General features: G+C 37.8%; 1 protein-coding gene across 1 annotated transcript in view; it reads left to right on the plus strand.

Moving 5' to 3' along the window:
* Positions 1 to 9724, plus strand: part of LOC140240112 (carbonic anhydrase 2-like) — a 63655-nt gene extending 53931 nt beyond the window's left edge. The window contains exons 4-7 of the mRNA XM_072319921.1: positions 2747 to 2898; positions 4602 to 4700; positions 6593 to 6826; positions 9373 to 9724. Coding sequence (XP_072176022.1) covers positions 2747 to 2898; positions 4602 to 4700; positions 6593 to 6826; positions 9373 to 9621 — 734 coding nt within the window. The 3' untranslated portion in view covers positions 9622 to 9724. The remainder of the gene's footprint in view (positions 1 to 2746; positions 2899 to 4601; positions 4701 to 6592; positions 6827 to 9372) is intronic.
* The last annotated feature ends 9710 nt before the right edge of the window (positions 9725 to 19434 follow it).

The following is a 19434-nucleotide window of genomic DNA, read 5'->3' on the forward strand; positions in this document are numbered from 1 at the left end:
AGGAGGTGGAGGAGGAGGAGGAGGAGGATGAGGAGGAGGGGAGGAGGAGGAGGAGGAGGTGGAGGAGGAGGAGGAGGAGGATGAGGAGGAGGGGAGGAGGAGGAGGTGGAGGAGGAGGAGGAGGAGGAGGGCAGGAGGAGGAGGAGGAGGAGGAGAGGAGGAGGAGACGGAGGAGGGGGAGGAGGAGGGCAGGAGGAGGAGGATGAGGAGGAGGGGAGGAGGAGGAGGAGGAGGAGGAGGAGGAGGAGGAGGAAAAGAGGAGGAGTGGAGGAAGATGAGGGGGTAAAGGAGGAGGAGGAAGACGGGGACGAGGAGGAAAGGAGAGAAGAGAAGATGGAGATCAAGATGGTAAAGGTAATGGTGATGATGGACAAAGAGAAAAGAACGACAAATTATACAACAGAAGAATTGACCATGCAAGACATTAGATTTAAAGGATCAATGAAGGGTACCAGAAAGACAGAAGTCATGGTAAAATAGGAGAAAATCATGAGCTTGCTTTTAACCTTAGAAGAAAAACGGATTTCATCAAATCAAATTTAATTCGCTGCCACAAAATGTCATATCTTCCTTATTTCTTATCCAACTTTTGTAATTTTTAGGCGCTCTGAAGGGATCTTTTTTTTCTCTTTTTTAGAGTCTAACTTTCATTCCAGTGGATTTCCTCTAACCATTCCATGATCACTGGGGATGGGGGGGGGGGGGTTCTCTCTCTGATAGCGGCGCGCTCGCCTTGCTGACTGTTTGAATAGTCGCTGCTAAGCTGGCCTGCTAGACAATGCACACAATCCTGTACACATTCTATGGATTGCTGTTACACGTCTTTAATTTGAGCAGGAGCTTAACTTGCTATCATGCATCATTACTTTGAGAGTCTGATTTTGAAGCCGTTTCACAAAAATTAAGCGTTTGAAAATGTGTAGGACAGTGAGTATCAATTTCTGATTCAGAATTCCTTTCTTTATGATTTCAGATTGTGCAAGCAGCGTACGCCGCAAAGCTCGCGAAGTGTGACAGTGAGTTGTTTGAGCGACGACATGCAGTTCGTCATCGATACCAACAGTTCTCTATAATTTATTTAATCCAAATTTATATGGATGTTTAGGTAATAGCTATTTAGCATATCCTGTGATTTTGGAGTAGTTTGGTTGTATAGAATTTGAGATATCTACATGGATACAAAAGTGAATACAACCAGGGGGGTGTTTCATAAAGCTGTTCGTAAAGTTACGAACGACTTACGAGCGACTGGTGATCAGTTCTTGTGCTGAATTATGGAAATTCTGATAAGTATACCACATGAGAATTGATCACCAGTTGCACGTAAGTTGTTCGTAACTTTACGAACAGCTTCATGAAACAGGCCCCAGTACTCTGATTAACGCACGCTTAGGCCGCTGTGAAAATATGAAGACCACTTATGACGCCATTAAGTCTTAGGGCAATATTGCGTCACAAAAGTACCCAGACGGGTTTCAGAAGAACGTTTATTTTCTACCTCGCAATGGGTGTACAAAAGTACGATATTCTCGTTTAGTTAATCATATCTCATACTTTTAGAACAAGAAATGCTTTTGAATATAATACATTATTGATTATCACATATATTTCAGTTGATTTCCTTTTTTTCAGCAAATTTAACCTAAAATATCTCAAAGATGAGTATATATCTGGTTTGCATCTAAGCTCTTCAAAAATACTGTTAAAGGGGCATTCCAGACGATTTTCATAATTTCACTTCATGTGGTACATAAATCGACAGCTCAATGTGTAGATTTGTGGTATTTATTGTGGTCCTTGTGCAGAGAAACAATATGTTGAAAAAAAAATAAAGAAATTACACTGAACAATGATGATGACATAGGAGCCTCACATATTTCAGAAATGTAGCAGTGTAATTTCCATTTACAATACTGCTAGCTTGCAAGTTCACCTGTCTATAGGCCTAATCTATGCATGCATTCTTCTTTTGTTCTGCTTCTTTGAGCCCCAACTCATGCATTCTTATGGTGAGGCTGCCATGTCACCATCCTTGTTCATTGCAATAGTGTTAAATTCTGAACTCTGTACTCAGTATAACTAATCTATAGTTGTTCAAATGTAAAAATCTGAAAATCATCCGGAGGTCTCCTTTAAGCAAAGTCGATAGGCCGTAATATCATTCCTGAAGCTTGCGGAAGGAAATAGAGCATCATCCGACTAAGATATAAAATGACACTGCAATATCACTTCATTTCATTTCATTTCATTTCATTTCATTTCATTTCATTTCATTTCATTTCATTTCATTTCATTTCATTTCATTTCATTTCACTTCACTTCACTTCACTTCACTTCACTTCACTTCACTTCACTTCATTTCATTTCATTTCATTTCATTTCATTTCATTTCATTTCATTTCACTTCACTTCACTTCACTTCACTTCACTTCACTTCACTTCACTTCATTTCATTTCATTTCATTTCATTTCACTTCACTTCACTTCACTTCACTTCACTTCATTTCATTTCATTTCATTTCATTTCATTTCATTTCATTTCATTTCATTTCATTTCATTTCATTTCGTTTCATTTCATTTCCGACGAAAGTATACAATATCTTTTATGTTAGTCTTCTCATATTTTTTTTTTTCTCAATACCATCTGACGCCAGTCAAGTCTATGAACAGTGACGAACTTCTCCGTACTTGAATATTGATGTGTCGTAACCATGGCAATCTTCCGACCTGTTCTCCTACTCACAGTTACGATCAGCCTGGGACCCGCCCACACCTACAATCTGTCAGGAGCCTCCCTGCCCACCACGTACTCCGCGGCGCAGTTCCACTTCCACTGGGGGTTGTTGAACTCTCGAGGATCGGAACACACCCTGGACGGTAACTCATATCCCGCCGAGGTAAGGGAACATGCCTATAGTATCATGCAAATAAACAATCACCCACTCGTTACATACAGACAGACGGACAGACAGAAAGACAAACATACAGGAAAATAGACGGACAGATAGACAGAAAGAGAGAAAGACAGATAGACATACACATACAGACAGACACACACATCCAAGCTGAGCGCGTGTCTACAAGCACATTTTTTCATTAGTTAAATCCTATACGAGTTTTTTTTTTATTTATTTTATTTTTTTTTTTTAGATCAGGAGGTCGTAGGTTCGAATCCTGCTGGAGGATGTACGCCCATGACTCTTTTTTAATCATGGCTACTACTAAAACACTGAACAATTCAGTGCTTATTTACGTCGATGTAAGGCAATTTTGTCCATCAACTGCAATGAAAACATCTCGACGGAAGAATATCTTGAATTTGAATTTGAATGTCAATGCAGTGCGCATTACCTAATCGTCATTTCTCAAGACTGTTGTGAATGATACATGTACTTTGCATCTTTACATTCGCATTTTTTTTTTCTTGTGAAAAGTTGTCTAATCAGTTACCGTTGCTTATTGTAGGAATGACTGTCGCAAACAAACAAACAAACAAACAAACAAACAAACGAACGAAGAAAATGAAATCTCTATAATGCATTTCGACAGACATTTTCATTTTGATTAAAGGAGACCTCCGGATGATTTTCAGATTTTTACATTTGATCAACTATAAATTAGTTATACTGAGGACAGAGTTTCAGAATTTGTGATAATCGGGATGAAGAATAAGAATATTTTCAAAATTTTGGAACAAACTGCAATGAACAAGGATGATGACATGGCAGAGTCACCAAAAGAATGCATTAGTTGGGGCTCAAGGAAGCAGAACAAAAGAAGAAGGCATGCATAGATTATACACAGGTGAACTCGCAAGCAAGCGGTATTGTAATGGAATTACACTGCTACATTTCTGAAATATGTGAACCTCCTATGTCATCATCCTTGTTCAGTGTAATTTGTTTAAAAATTTTCAAAGTATTGTTTCTCTGCTCAAGAACCACAATAAATTCCACAAATCTATACATGGAGTTGTCGATTTATGTACTACATGATGTGAAATTATGAAAATCGTCTGGAATGTCCCTTTAAGGGGTTACAAACGCCTTTCTGAAACGCCGAAAAGACAGTAGTGTGATCTCAAGCGCGTGAGAGCCAGAAAGGCGTTTCTGTGGCGATGAAAGTCGTTTTGAAGCGCGTTTATACAGGACCTATACCCACGCCAACTTCATGTTCTCTGCTCCTCGGGTCAAACTGCGCAGTGGAATTGCGCAGTGACAAGTTTCTGCTTCCCTGGCATTTTGTCCTGATAATCAAATAGTTTGTGGCAATAATGCCACAATCATTAATGTCTTTGTAAATCATTTCCTCACGTGTACTTTTACAGTTTTCTTGATTCGTCTGTCAATCTCATTATCTTTTCAATGCTTTTTTGAGGTCTCATGAACCAAGATTACACAGCCAGACAACATTGTTGGATACTATTTACCTGTCATAATTCTCCTTTTAACATGCGTTGCCAATGGACCCTATATATAAGTTCTGCCTCGTAAGGGGTCCTGCATTGATCAATGTATTATGCAGGGTACAGTGTAGTTGATTGTGATGAATTCTGTTTTGATTTGATTTGATTTGATTTGATTTGATTTCGATTCGATAGCTCCACATGGTCCACTATGATCCGCAGTATGGCGATCTGGTGTCTGCTCTGACATCGGGTAACTTCGATGCGGTGACTGTGCTCGGCTTCTTCATTGATGTGAGTTGACGAAAACTAATAATGTAGCATATAATTATCATCATCTTCTGTAGATTTTTGATCGGCTTATTGATGACCTTGAACCGTAGAAACCACAAAAGATCTCAGGTTACGCGAGAATGCGCGACAATAATTATGTTTGCTTGCACAGTGTTGACGGGAAATGAACGTGCCACTTAGTATCATACAGACAAGGAATTGGTACGCGAATACTAGTAAACAGTTGGAGATACCTCTTTGCATACACCTCAGTACCTAGCGTATGATATATATATGTTATTAATATCATTCTTTTTATCTTCCTCTTTCATTCTCTCTGCTGCATTATCAATTAATTGTTAAGGGGATGGTATAGTTTTGGTTGAAATGGGGATTCAGATTTTAACGTTTATCGAGATAATAAGTAACCACTATAATATGAAATATTAACGAGCATACAATTCCAGAAGAATTTAAGGTTCATTAAATGAAATGGGTTTTGAAATGGCTTAGATATCCAAAAACAAAAAGGTGGATCCCACCTTTTCTCAAGACATCTTTGTTGTTTGATATCTCAGGTATTTCACCACCATTTTTCATCAAATGAACTTTGAATTCCTCATAGAATTGTGTGTTCTTCCATATTTCATGGGAGGTTTCTCATTATCTCACTAAAAGGGTGGAAACCTAAAGACTACATACAACCAAAATGATGTCATCATTTTAACACAGTGGTCAGTAACTACCATGAGTCAACTAGTGTACTCGCTGGCACAACATAAGTGAAAGAAACACGTCCCCGCGAAAGAATAAATTAGTGGCCAAACACTAGGATGATAATCATAATGAAATAAAAAAATGTGCCATACGCACGCAGATTTATATGACGTCGGTTTGAGTAGAATAAGCCCAGAATGATTACACACATGCCTGGGCACTGCGAGACGTTGTAGGCAATTTTCAAAGTCAGATTCTCATTCGCAAGTTTTGTGTTTGTTGTGTGCAAATCGATCGTATCTGTTGTAGTTTTTTGGGTTATAAATCGAACAACTAACAAAATGGCCGACGAACCGTGACCTGATTTTAAGGAAGGGCAACCATTGAATGTGACCACGATGTTTCACTGCATATTCTGACACCTTCGTATATCACCTCCCCCCACCCTCACACTCACACACACACTCACACACTCTCTCACACACACACACACATGTACAATAGAGAGAACACTACAGGTTTTGGTTGTATGATGTTTGGGGCCTATATATACAATCGCCGTGTAGGGTCATGTTAGTTCGCATCCCAGCACACACTCGGGCCCTGACTATAATAGCTCTGAAGTGGAAGCTCCATATATGAGATCTGACAGAATAAATTACATGATAAACTAATTTCTCTGGTTCCAATGATTCATTTCCTTTGTTTTGTTTTGCTTATTAACTGCTGATATAACAAAATATCTGATATAAAGAACACATTGTCTTGGTCCAAGGATCTCGTTATAGGCCCTAGAGTTTCCACACTATGATACTGTATTTCAAAGGGAAAGAAACCTGACCTTATAGTAAGACTATTTATTCAACTCATACATTTATTCAGTAATAAAATACAGTACAGTAAAGTTCAGTAAGTGCAGTATAATACTTACAGATTTAGTTAAATTACAACATCAACTTGCTCATTTGAAAAAAAAATGAGGTGAAATTTCAAATTGTCAAATTTTCCTTATTGTCCGATTTTTGTCATTTTTGAAACGTTTTGTAGAGGGTTTTTTTTTTTCTCTCTCTCTCTTTCTTTGAGACTTTATCTATTAATGTGGTGGATATCCTTTTGAAAAATTGAATCACGTACGTATTGTGATTTATGCATTAGATTTACGCTTTATCAAAATGTAACATGTTGTCTTGAGACAGCTCGGAAACGAGAACAACACGGCCTTCGAGAATTTCATGGCTTACTTCGGGAACGTGTCCATGGCGGGACAGAGCCTCGGGACAGGGAACCTGCCGTCTTTCAACCTCCGATCAATCATGCCCTTTGACCTCACCGGTTTCTGGCGCTACAACGGCTCCCTCACCGTCCCCAACTGCTACGAGACCGTCATCTGGAACGTCTTTCACACTCCCATCGTGATCTCAGAATCTCAAGTGAGTTAAAGAGATATTGGTGGAAATGAGGATTAATTGGGCTTATAACTTTTTTTTTTTTTTTTTTTTTTTGCGAGCTACCATAAACCACTCATGGAATAATACAGACCATACCATTCTAAGAGGAATTAAATGTTTGTTAGATGAAAAATAGGTTTTGGAATGCCTGAGACTTAAAAAACACAAAGTAAAACAAAGCGATCATAATAAAAGGTGGGTCCCACCTTTAATTAGGACTGTTCTGTTTTGGATATCTCGGCCAATTCAAAACCAATTTTCATCAAATAAACGTTGAATTTCTCTTGGAATTACATTCTCTTTATTCATATGAGGTTTCTCATTATCTGACCAAAAAATGTTAGAAACCTGAAGTCAGGCCTCAACCACAGCTATGCGATCCCTTCAAAGGGACATTCGAGACCATTTTCATAATTTCACGTCATATAGTACATAAATCGACTGCTCCAAATTTTTGTGGAAGTTAGGTATAATTGTGACCGTTGAGCAGAGAAATCAATACTCCTAAAAATCTTAAATTAGTCTGAACAGTGTTTTGACATAGGAGCCTCACATACTTCAGAACTATACGCAGTATGATTCTGTTATAGATACCGCTTGCTTTAACAAGTTCACCTGTGTAGAATCTATGCATGGCTTCTTATTTTATTCTGCTTCCTTGAGCCCCAACTCGTGCATCGGTGAGGCTGCCATGTCATCATCCTTGTTCATTGCAATTTGTTATAAATTTTGAAAACATTCTTATTCCTCATTCCAATCACTATAAATTCTGAAACTCTGTTTTCAGTATAAGTAATTTACAGTTGTTCAAATGTAACAGTCCGTAAATCATCCGAAGGTCTCCTAAAGAGGAAATCCAGTCCAAATATAAGTTCGTCTGGTAACAAAGAGTAAAATATTACAAGTTCAACGGTATAATTTTTATTGAAATTGGATGAAAATTAAAGAAATTATAACATTTTGAAGTTTCGCTATTTTGGGGGGAAACAGTTTTTGAACAGTCAATATGAATATACAAATGGCAAAGTGAGCATGTCATTACCTCACAACTTACCATATTATAGTCTGTATATAAAATTTTGAAATTTCCAGGTTTTCATTTAAACGCAATTACGCCTGAGGCTCAAATCCTTGTATATTTAACTGATCACTATTCTGAAGTTTATACTCAACCAGGAATAACATCATGTTTCAGACTTCAATGACAGAAACATTGAATTTTAGTCATTTTTTGTACACGATCAATGGAAAATTGTGAGGGTATAACATGGTTAGCTCACTCATTTGCAAATTCACATCCACTGTACAGGAACTGTTTTGCAGAAATTAGCAAAACTTCAAAATGTCATAAGTTCCTTATTTTTCATCCGATTTCAGTCAAAATTTCACCATTGAACTCGTAAAATTTTACTCTTTCTTATCAGACTAACTTATATTTGGACTGGATTTCCTCTTTAAGAACACCTCGGCTAGACGCGTCCATCGCCCTTGCCTAATGATCTTGAAAATCTAGGAATGGGCGATATACTTATTTTGGGGCAAACGAAATTACGACTGCTATTATGATGACCATAATATTTTGCAAAATTAGTTTAACACTTTCTTTTCGTCACAATCAATGTGCTCAAAGTTGCAAGGTGAGAGAACAGACAAACAGACACACACACACACACACACACACACACACACACACACAAACAAACATACAACCAAACAAACAGACAAACAAATTGATGTCATCAAAGACATAACCTTTGACAGCGGATGTGTAATCATTTTCTTCATTTAACGACGCATGACACCTTCTTGTGCACTATAGGTAATCATCAGAGAGCCCTGTATATTTTAGGTCATAGATTTGATTACCTTTTTTTAAGTAGCAGAGTCTGGACTTGATAGGAACTATAAGTGAATTACGGTCAAGAAATACAAACTAAATGTTAATAAACACATCACACAAACGCAAGTCCCACCCCCACAATGTGCATTTACAACTGATTTGAAACGGTACATAATTTGGACGACAGGAAACACATTTGGTGAGAAATAATTCTCACGAACCTGACTAATGTTTGGATTTAAGAAGAGCGATGGAGCGGAGTCTACATTGACCTATGAATATTGAAAACGATATATATAAATATGAAAGATCGAGTTACATACGTACATTTTGTTGATCCACCAGACAGGATTTGAGTTATCTCGATACTACAATAGTTGGTTTGATAAAGAAGTGACGGTGAAAATGCGAATGGATGTAAATTATTTAGTGTACTCATGTGGGAGGATGCCCGCTTCGATTCGATGTTCAGTTGTCAATAAGAGGTTTTCTCTGCAGCACGTCTGGATAGTTTGAGAGCTGCTGGTGCCTCAGTGCTCCGCTCCAAATAGGAGAAGTAGTAAAACTCCTTGAATGGTCGTGTGCTATATGCCTTGTCGATGTTGATACGAAACTGCTTGATGGATTAATCAGGCTATGGCTTACGAGTGTTTGAACGTTTTTCTCTCTTTCTATTTTTGCTTCGCAGCTGGAAAGGTTCCGAGATCTCTACAGCGACCAGCCGGGACCAAACAACACGTTCCTGCGGACCTACGACAACCACCGCCCCGTCAACCCCATCTACGGCCGCACCGTGCTGCACAGCGAACCCGGCATCGACGCCGTCACAACCGAAAGGCCCACACAGCCACCGGGTGGCTTCGCTACAGCCCTTTCACCGATGGTGGCGCTGTTCCTCACGCTCTGCGCAGTCGCTATAGTTTTGGCTGGCCTGTAAAAACTCTGTTCTAGAATTGGCAGGGTCTGTCGGAATGCAAAGTCACTAGATGTATTCACAACAATGGGGGCTGCACAAAGAAACATTTATTTAACATATGACTCCTAATGATTTTATTGTTAAGAACGAAAGGGTTGTCTGGTGATGATAAGTTATATTTCTATCAACCGACAAAGCGGTTTACTTTTTCGGGAAATCATCTTCCTAAATGACTTTGAACCAGTCATAAGAATTTTAACCTTTATAATTCAGCACTCTTAAACGTAACGATATTGAATATTGCAAGGGTAAAAATAAGAGTGTTAGATGCTTATATATATTATTTGTATATATGTATACTTGCATTCTTCAAAGGGATAATATCGTTGAATGTATTGACTTCGTCACGTCAAATTCGATCTTCCAAACTTGTGTGATATCGTGTTGATTTTTTTTTTGTAAAGAAAAACAAATCTGTGATACTACAAGAGGAATCAACTTGAAAACAACGTTCTTCTACAAGAGAGTCATGAAATTATGCATACTAAGGCAACTGGAAGTTTAACCTTTATAATTTCCCACAGCCTACTGACACTTTAAGAATAAGAAAGGTTCCTTTCCATGGATTATAGATTTGTCCTTTTCAGTCATTCCATAAAAAAGAAAAATGACTCAATATTTTCTCTTAAAAAAAAAACAAAACAAACATAAACGTGACACCAGTACTGCAAACCGTTAATGTATCACTGTGAATTGGGCTGTTAGAGTGTTTGTATATGTTAATGTTTAATGTTTACTTTGGCACCTCATAAGAGAGTTTATGAAACTGTAATTTCAGATGAGGTCGTATTGTTGGACCGTATAAGCAGTTTCACTGCGCTGAGTTTTCGTACCACAGAAGCCGTTTGCAACTATCCATTTGTTTTGTGTGACGAGACATGGTGTCAACCTTACTGCGATGAATCATTGTACACATATTCAATGGATAAGTTTGTTGGATCACACGCCGAATCAAGGGGAATCAGATCTATTGGCGTGCGCACTCAGTCTCGGGGACAGGGTGGCATCCAAATGGACATGCAAAACGCGCAGATTAAATACTGATAAAGGGAAAAACAACGTTTAAATACAGCACCACAATGGCTAAGAATATTGACTTGATGATCAGTTTAGTCAATCACTGACAACATGTATGGTGTCGTTAGTATGTAATGCGCAAACATCACCCAGTGAACTTTTATTGAGATATCTCTGGGAGTTACGAAAATTGTGCCTATAAAGAATTACCCAAATTACCCGCTTTTATGAGGTGATTATACTTCGGAAAGCACAATTTGAACTTTTAAACTTTAAACAGTAATCAAAGTTTGTTGTGTTGTTTTTCCTTCTAATACAATTTGTATATATAAATACATTATTCTGTTCTCATTGACATTCCCTCCTTTCGAAACTTTGATCTCAATATAACTGAGTGTAAATTTCGAAAATGATTTGTACAGAGTGTCAATTGATGATTTTGTCTGCTTCTATCATACAGTGTATGTACTCAGGTTTTATAATGTCTTAAATGTGTAGAAGAGAAAGAAGGAATGTGTACTCAATGCAAGAATGTTTCGATGTTTTTCATGCTACGGATGACCAGAATTGCGTCATCCACAATATCTTGTCAGTACTGTTAGCATCGTATGCGTTATTGGCTTTATAGACTTGAAAGTATTCAACGCACAAACAGCCCTTTTTTTGTAGAAGAGGATACTAGTATTCCTTTGGTTATATATCTTCGACATTTGTCTGAGCACTGACTTACTTTTGAATTTTGAATGTAAGGACTTCTTTACGCTTATCAGTTACGAGTGACAAAACACAATAGGTAGTTTTAACTAGATCCTTTCATTCATTGAGTAGACATCATAAAGGCTTTCGGCGTTTTTCAAATGTCTAGAAAAATATGTTTCGCATGTCTTTTTTAATCCCCGGCGATTGCAACTCCGTACAACCTGGTCATGTATTATATGCACTGTCCTCTAAAACCTGGCATTAAAGGCACGACTTTTCTTTAGTTTTAAGAATCCGATAATGCATGAGAAAAAGAAAATTTCACCGATTTGATTAAGAATAAAGAAGCTTTAAGCAGGCGATCGCTGCATATACTGCAGGTATATAGAGAACGAGCGTCTTAGGGATGATAGTGCTGTCGTCAGCTGATCGTTAACTAAAGAAAATTAGGGCGAGATGGACAAATAAACAAACAAAAAATAAACAAACGAACATGAGGCCATAACTATGCACTAGGGAAGGTTTCTTGCTTGTCATAACGATCCCACGGTGCCACTGTAAATCATGCCACCGTGCTGCTGTGCACATATCGGCCTATGTTTGTTTCTTCGTTTGTCTGTTTTTGAAGGGACGCAGAGTCGAACACTCCTTCTAAGTATCTGCTTCTTTCTCTCTTGCTTGGCTGTTTGGCCTTGTTATCCTCCGTTTTGATTATCAATCATTCCCAGCATGTCAAAGGTCAAATTCATCGCCGTTGATGATCATCATTACATATCCATGCGAAATACAGCGCTTAAACGAACAGAAATAATACTTTATATTTAAAGATATTTATTGCTTTTGCTTGGTAAATATGTTCCGCTTTTAAATGATCTCTAACTACGTATAAATAATATGTTAAATGATTGAGAACTGGCCAAAAGATACTGGGAAGAACAAGATTAGAAATAATATTCCAAGTCACACAAGAGTTTGCCACCAAAATAGACCAAAGAAAGAATTTTGTAAGCCTCCTAACCCCATAATTTCTACAGGTTGTTGATGATATTGACAGAATTGACATCAGTTGCATCAGCAATGAGTATCAAACACATGCAGTGGCTAGTACGGGTTGTAGCGGTGACGCAACATTATACCAGGGAGGTGAGAGGAACGGGAACCATTGACAACCTCCTGAACCCTTTCTGCGTCGGGGACTTAAGACATTTTGGACAACGCAGCATCATCGCTGTGGGGGTTTTCTGGGCCAATCGGCACTCGGAACAGACGTAGGGTTAACTATATAGTGTTACCTCGGGGAATCTTAGGTTGGGCCGTCTAAAGATTCTTTGGTATTATCAGAATCATTTCGGGTAGCGGGAAAATTCGAAGTATAAAACCTGGGGCGCCCCCTATTAACCAAAGAACACTGACGTACAATCATCCTACACGTCACTGTACAATGTACATAGTAAGCCAGTTCGTAATTAATAAACTCATGTGCACGTTACAGAACATTATGACTTGCCTGGTATTTTTCTCAGTTGCTTAGGCTATTTACTCTCTTTTTCATTGCGTGTACCCGACTTAATAATTATTTATGAAATTCGTGTTATAAAAAAGAATGAACTGGTGTAGCGTGTAGCGAGAAGGGTTCTCCAATAACACTGCAATAACACTGAATTGAAAAAGCAACATGCCTGTCAGTATGAAATAATCTTAATCTGTTTATGCGCAATGTTGAACTACGAACTGGCTTATTATCAAGTATGTTATATCATATTTTTGTTTGAGTGTGTGTAAAAGTACTTATGATCATATCCGTCAAGGCTAAGATTTGTTTGCCTTCTATAAGAATGATATCGTATTTGTGTTGTTATTTACGCCCTGTCTGTTGAATAAATTGTTTGGAGATTATAAAAAAAAATAACGATCAATGTTATAACATGCATGGTTCTTTTTAAATTTTCTTCTACTTTGAGATTTGAACAGGAGCCATCTGCGTGTAGATGACAGTTGATATTGTATGTTTATGAATGTTGTAAGATATATCTATCTATCTATCTATCTATCTATATATATATATACATACATACATAGAGAGAGAGAGAGAGGGAGAGGTGTGTGTGTGTGTGTGTGTGTGTGTGTGTGTGTGTGTGTGTGTGTGTGTGTGTGTGTTCATAAGATGACCACCCCATTTTGTCTCAGAATTTCAAAGGTTTCATGATCATGCAAATGCATGTTGATTTGTGTTGATTCATGATACCCTCAACATCACATCATTGCTAAAGTACTAATATCATTTTAAAAAGACACTGAAATGCACCCTCCCGAGGCAGGGCTTAATTTTCATATGCCCTCGCCATGTCTTATTAACGAATCCGCAGTAGATCAAGTGTCACATTAGGTAAGTCAAATGTCGATAAGGAAATCAAATGTCCACTTTGCAAGACCAATATCCTGTAAGGTAAATAAGATGTCCATAGCCATGTCAAATATCCACACATTGGAAATTCTCGCGTCATTTCAGGTCAATGAGAGTATCATCATGTCATTCATAGGTGATTCAGATTTAGATATCAGTTGACTCCAAAACACAGCAAAGATATCTTTGGCAAGAATATGACATTCTTGTAAACATTATCAGGCGAAGACAATTGCATTATTATTCAGAGACAATCTATAAGGACTTATAAAAACAAACAGGAGTCTCAATCATTTTTTTTCTTTTCCTGAAGAAGACTGTAAAATAACATGTAGATATCTGTGAACTGCAAGAAAACTGGCAAAAGAAGTATCATTTTTTTCATTGGATCAAAAAGAGTGATTTCCTGTGTTTTTATTTTTATTTTTGACCAAGGAAGTAAATAGTCCGAGCCTGAAAACTTCTATTCTTATAAAATATGATTATATTCCATGGAATTCCTACCAGAAGATTCACATTTTATTTATTTATTTATTTATTTATTTATTTATTTATTTATTTATTTATTTATTTATTTATTTACTTATTTATTTATTTATTTATTTATTTATTCATTCATTCATTTTTGGAGGTGAGCAAAGATTTCAATGAATTTCATATTTCTTTCCACCGTAGTTTGGCATTTGATGTATGATACTGTGTACGCACACAAGAACATAATATAAGTTTTCGAAGTCAAATGCTATGTACGCAATAATTATACCGAAGCAAGTATGATAATAATTCAGATTTCATTAGGGAAATCAAATGTCCAATTAGGCACATAAGAAGTCCATATCCAAGTCAAATGTCTACACAATAGAAATTCTTTCCTCATCTCAGGTCGATGAGAGTATCATGTCGGTCATATGTAATTCAAATGTGACATACGTAATTCAAATATCCGTTGACTCGAAAACACTGTAAAAATGCCTTATTTAAGAATATCAGATGCTGTGTATGATAAGCATTGTATTGTGGAGACTATATGACATTATCATACAAAGACAATCTTAAATGACTTTACAGAAATAACTTCGGTTCTGTTGTTGATTTTCACTTGCTTGTCTGAAAAAAAAAACAACAACAACAAACGAACACACACACGCACTATATTTTTCAGGGAATCCAAAAGCAGGCCTGTCGGAGTCCATGGTACGGTATGAATCGTACACCCTTTTTAACCAAAAAAGAAAGGGGGAAAGAGAAGAAAGTACAAAAAAGAAGAAAGAAGATAGGAGGGCAAGAAATGATAAAGGGTGATTGTCCCCCACTGTGTTCTGGTAAACGACCCCTATTTCATTTTTCGATTAATTGGTGAATTCCAGTCAATATCTAAGTTAGCGTGTTAAGAAAGAGTAAAGTCTTATTCGTGTAACAGTGGAAAATTAAAGTAATGAATTGTAAAGTTTCGCAAATTTCTGCAGAACAGTTCTTGTACAGTTCAGTTACAGTAAGCCTATTATGGGGTTATCTTGTGATCCTCTCACAATTTTCTATCGATCGTGAACCCCCACCCCCACCAAAAAAAAAAAAAAAAAAAAAAAAAAAATGACGAAAATTTAATGTTTGTGCAACCAAAGTGTAAAAGCTTCAGAGTACTGACCACTTAGATATATTAGGATTTGTGACTGGGGCGTAAAAATGCATTTGATTAAAAAAAAAAAAATGGAAAAATAAAATTTTAAACTGTATGGCAAGTTGTGTGCTGATGACATCATCACTTCACTATTTGCATATTATTCATATTGTCTGTCAGTCAGGAACTGTTTCCTGAGAAATTAGCGAAACTTAAAAAAAAAAAAAACTTCAACTTTCTAATTCTTAATCCGATTTAGATCGAAATTTCGTTGTTGCACCATATCCATATATTATACGTCTTCTTTTCAAAATAAGTTTCGACTGAACATCCAAGTGTACGGAATTTGTGTGCTTCGATCCTCTCCATCAGCCCTTCCTATACTGTTCCTCACTTGACTCTTCCTGATGTTTCGGGGTCATCCCACGAGACCGACGTCCATGAGTCATATGGCCCACGAGTTCGACATCGATTCTTACAATCGATTCTTACAATCCACGAGTTATACAGGCCATGATTTTGACACCAGGCAAATGAGGCCCATGAGTCCGACACTAGGCAAATAAGGCCCACGAGTTCGACATTTGAAAAAAAAAAAAAATTGATACTAGACAAGTAAGAATGACCCACGAGTTCGACATTACATCACGGGGTTTAATGTATCAGTCTAGTGAGCCTTGTTTGCTTAGTGTCGAAATCATGGGCTTTACTTGTTAAAGGTCCTATTTACCTTTGGGAACAGTGATTGAAAAAATTTTCAAGATATCACATTTGATGCATATGTGTAGCCTGTTATATCACAAAACATCCTACCATATAAACTTTTTGCAATAAAGCCTAAAATATAGGGAAATATCAGTATATTCTTTCTCATTAAACCATAACTGTAGACGGTTCACTCTGGCAAATGATAACTATTGTTCACATTTTATGTATTTAACAATGCTTAACATTGATTATACGGATTCAAATTCTTACAATGATCGTTTCTATCTCAAACCCACATTTTGGAACTATTTCAAAGTACTTATGCTGGATTTTTGTTTCATCTGCAAATGCGCCTTTAAAAGGATCGTATATTAGTAGTTTTGGCTGAGCACTTAAGGTTTCTAACTTTTTTTTTTGTGTGTGTTATGATGAAAAACCTGTTATGAAGTATAAAGGAGCATATGATTTTAAGAGGAATTCAGCATTTATTTGATGAAAACATTTATTTGATGAAAACTGGTTTTGAAATGGCTGAAATATCCAACTCAGTGTGATCCTAAGAAATGGTGGGACCCACCTTTTATTAAGATCGCTTTGTTTTACTTTGTTTTTGGATGTCTCAGCAATTACAAAACCGATTTTCATCAAATAAACTGTGAATTCCTCTTAGAATGGTATCCTCTGTACTGTTTCATATATAGGTGGTTTCTTGGTATCTCGCAAATATAAAAGCCCAGTCCTCATCTCCACCAATAATGTACCATCCCTTTAAGTTGGGAACAGAAAAGAAAAGGAAAGTCTCGCTTCATGAGAAATGCCAAAGGTAACAATTGGGAAGGAAGATTCCACCCTATGCTACTAACTATGGCTATCAAGGGGGGGGGGGGGGGGGGGGCAAGAAGTACATGTACTTCTTTTTGATCCAAGTAGCAGAACAAACACACTTAATGATATGTTCTATTGTCTTTTTCATGCCGTCTGTAAACATGTACTGTCTTGAATAATTGTTGATAATTCGTTCGCAGGTAAACGTGTACATGAAAATTTTGACATTAAAGAAGTCGTGATGATATTCAGAGTATAAAGTGTGAATGCTTCTGTGTTTCCTGCTAAAATCATTGTAAGTAGGGAAAAGAATAGAAAAGTCTCGTTTCATAAGAGATGTTAAGTGACAATAGGGAGGAAAAATCTTGCTCTATACTACCATTGATATGAAGGTCGAGGTGGGCGGGGAGTACAAAGACTTCTCCCCCCCCCCCCCATTAAAAAGAGAAGACACCTAATTATCTCTTATCTTCTATTCTCCTTTCATGCCATCTTGATATTAAAAAAAAAAACCAACAACAACAATTCATTCTTTTTCATCTGTCAACCATACACTCGGTACTTGACAGTAAAGTTTCCCCTGTACCTCATCCAAACTGGACATTGTCACAACGTCATGTAGACATTTGATTTTGATTTAATAATATCTAGAAGCCCACTGCCTGACCATCATTACAACAGCATTTCGTTTGCTATATTGGCCTTGCTCAGTAAGAAGACAAAAGGCAAAAGGGAAAGTCATTTTTAATGTAAAAACAACAACAACAACCAGAACAACTCGACGGAACAATTTCATGAATTAGAGGAAAAGGTCATTGTATTAATAAACGATTGGGTCATCCGTGTAGGCCCAAATCATTCGTCTTTGTTAATGTTTTTCTGCGTCTGTGGTTGGTGCTGACCCTTTGTTTGGGATTTTGAAGGACTTGGCGGTCACAGTTGTGCTCAAAGTGTTTCCACGGAAAAAAAATGCCGCTTTTTAATTGCCCTTAATTTGAAATACATAATACGAAATACATAACCTGGATGGCGGCCATATTTGATTTCACCAATATGCCGCCCATCAAGCGCCAGTCTTGACGCCAGTCAAAAATCGAAGAAAAGAATGATGCATATACTAGTAGTGAGTGACCTGTGCGCCAACTTTGGTGCTTCTAGAAGAATATGAACCAAACACCCATGCATATGCCCTATAATTATACTGGCCTGATTATTCTGCAAACCTGAGCGCAATCGTGTACGACTTCGGTTGTCCGCGCACTTGACTGACCGACCAGGTAATCCTTTCTGCAGAACACGAGTCACCTATAAACTCTGACAGTGATAGATTTATGAATGAATGTCTCAATGGACCGTTATGTCCACGACCTTTGCTCCCCTCCACACAATCCACTACCGTCACTGACTAGGGTCTAGTTAAGACAGGATGTCGTGGTCGCACGCTGCGTGTAATGGCACCGTCGACAAGCGTGAAATGCGAGTTTAGGGTCCATCTATAATATGTATAAATTATGGAGTGATATCAGTCAACAGTGGCCTGCCATTAATGTTACAGCATGGAGCTACTAACTGTTAGTAGCTCCATGGTTACAGTGAAGTAGAAGACTGGCCGGGAAAAAGGCGCAGGGCTATGCTGGAAATGATCTATGCATAAGTCATGCGAACTGGTCGCAGAGTTGGCGCCTGGTAATACTGTAGCCATGGTGATGAATGGAATGTGGCTACACTGACTCGATGTGCAAGAATAATAATTTATATCAATATTGCAATATTCAGAAATCTACCGGAGGACATTATTGGATAGCTCTAGATGATGATCTGGTAAAGCTCAGGAAAAAAATGAAATGGAGAAAGAAAGAGACACGGGGGGGGGGGGGAGGGGGGGAGAGATAAAGAAAAAAAATCAACAAATATGATGTGATCTCATGCACTGTTCGTTGTGTCTAGTTTCTTAACGCCGATGAACCTCCACGAACCTACCCAGGTAGGTGCTGTTTCCCTGCACTACCCGATCAGAGCTGTTCGTTTGCCTCGAGCTCTGGCGCTGGGTCTGTTCTCACAGACGTTTGCTTTGGAGTCAGTTGGATCTTACACTAGCATCGGGGTTATCTCTTTTATGCTCCCCTGGTGTGTTTGCCATGGCGTGAATACGACCTGATTACTATAAACAGCACTGATATAACTAGGCTAAAGTAAGCAAACATATTAACCTTAGGAGTCTGGAGGAAGCGCGAATCATTTGAGCTCATAAGAGAAAAACAGACACAAGAATAAAGAAACAAAAAGAAAGAAAGCCCTACGAAGACAATGGAGAGTCAATGTCCCCGAATCTGTTTTTTCCTATGATCCATAACTGCGAAACTTATGAAAGTCATGTTTTAACGCTGTCTCTTACGCGGAATCGGTGCTTGCATTAGGGCAAATTATAAGTCAACTGCCAATTCTGTCTTACCTACGAAAATTTTTATGATCTTAACAAGACTCTTCTTCATCTTCACACCAG

The sequence above is a fragment of the Diadema setosum genome, chromosome 16 (genome assembly GCF_964275005.1).
Source record: "Diadema setosum chromosome 16, eeDiaSeto1, whole genome shotgun sequence".
NCBI lineage: Eukaryota > Metazoa > Echinodermata > Echinoidea > Diadematoida > Diadematidae > Diadema > Diadema setosum.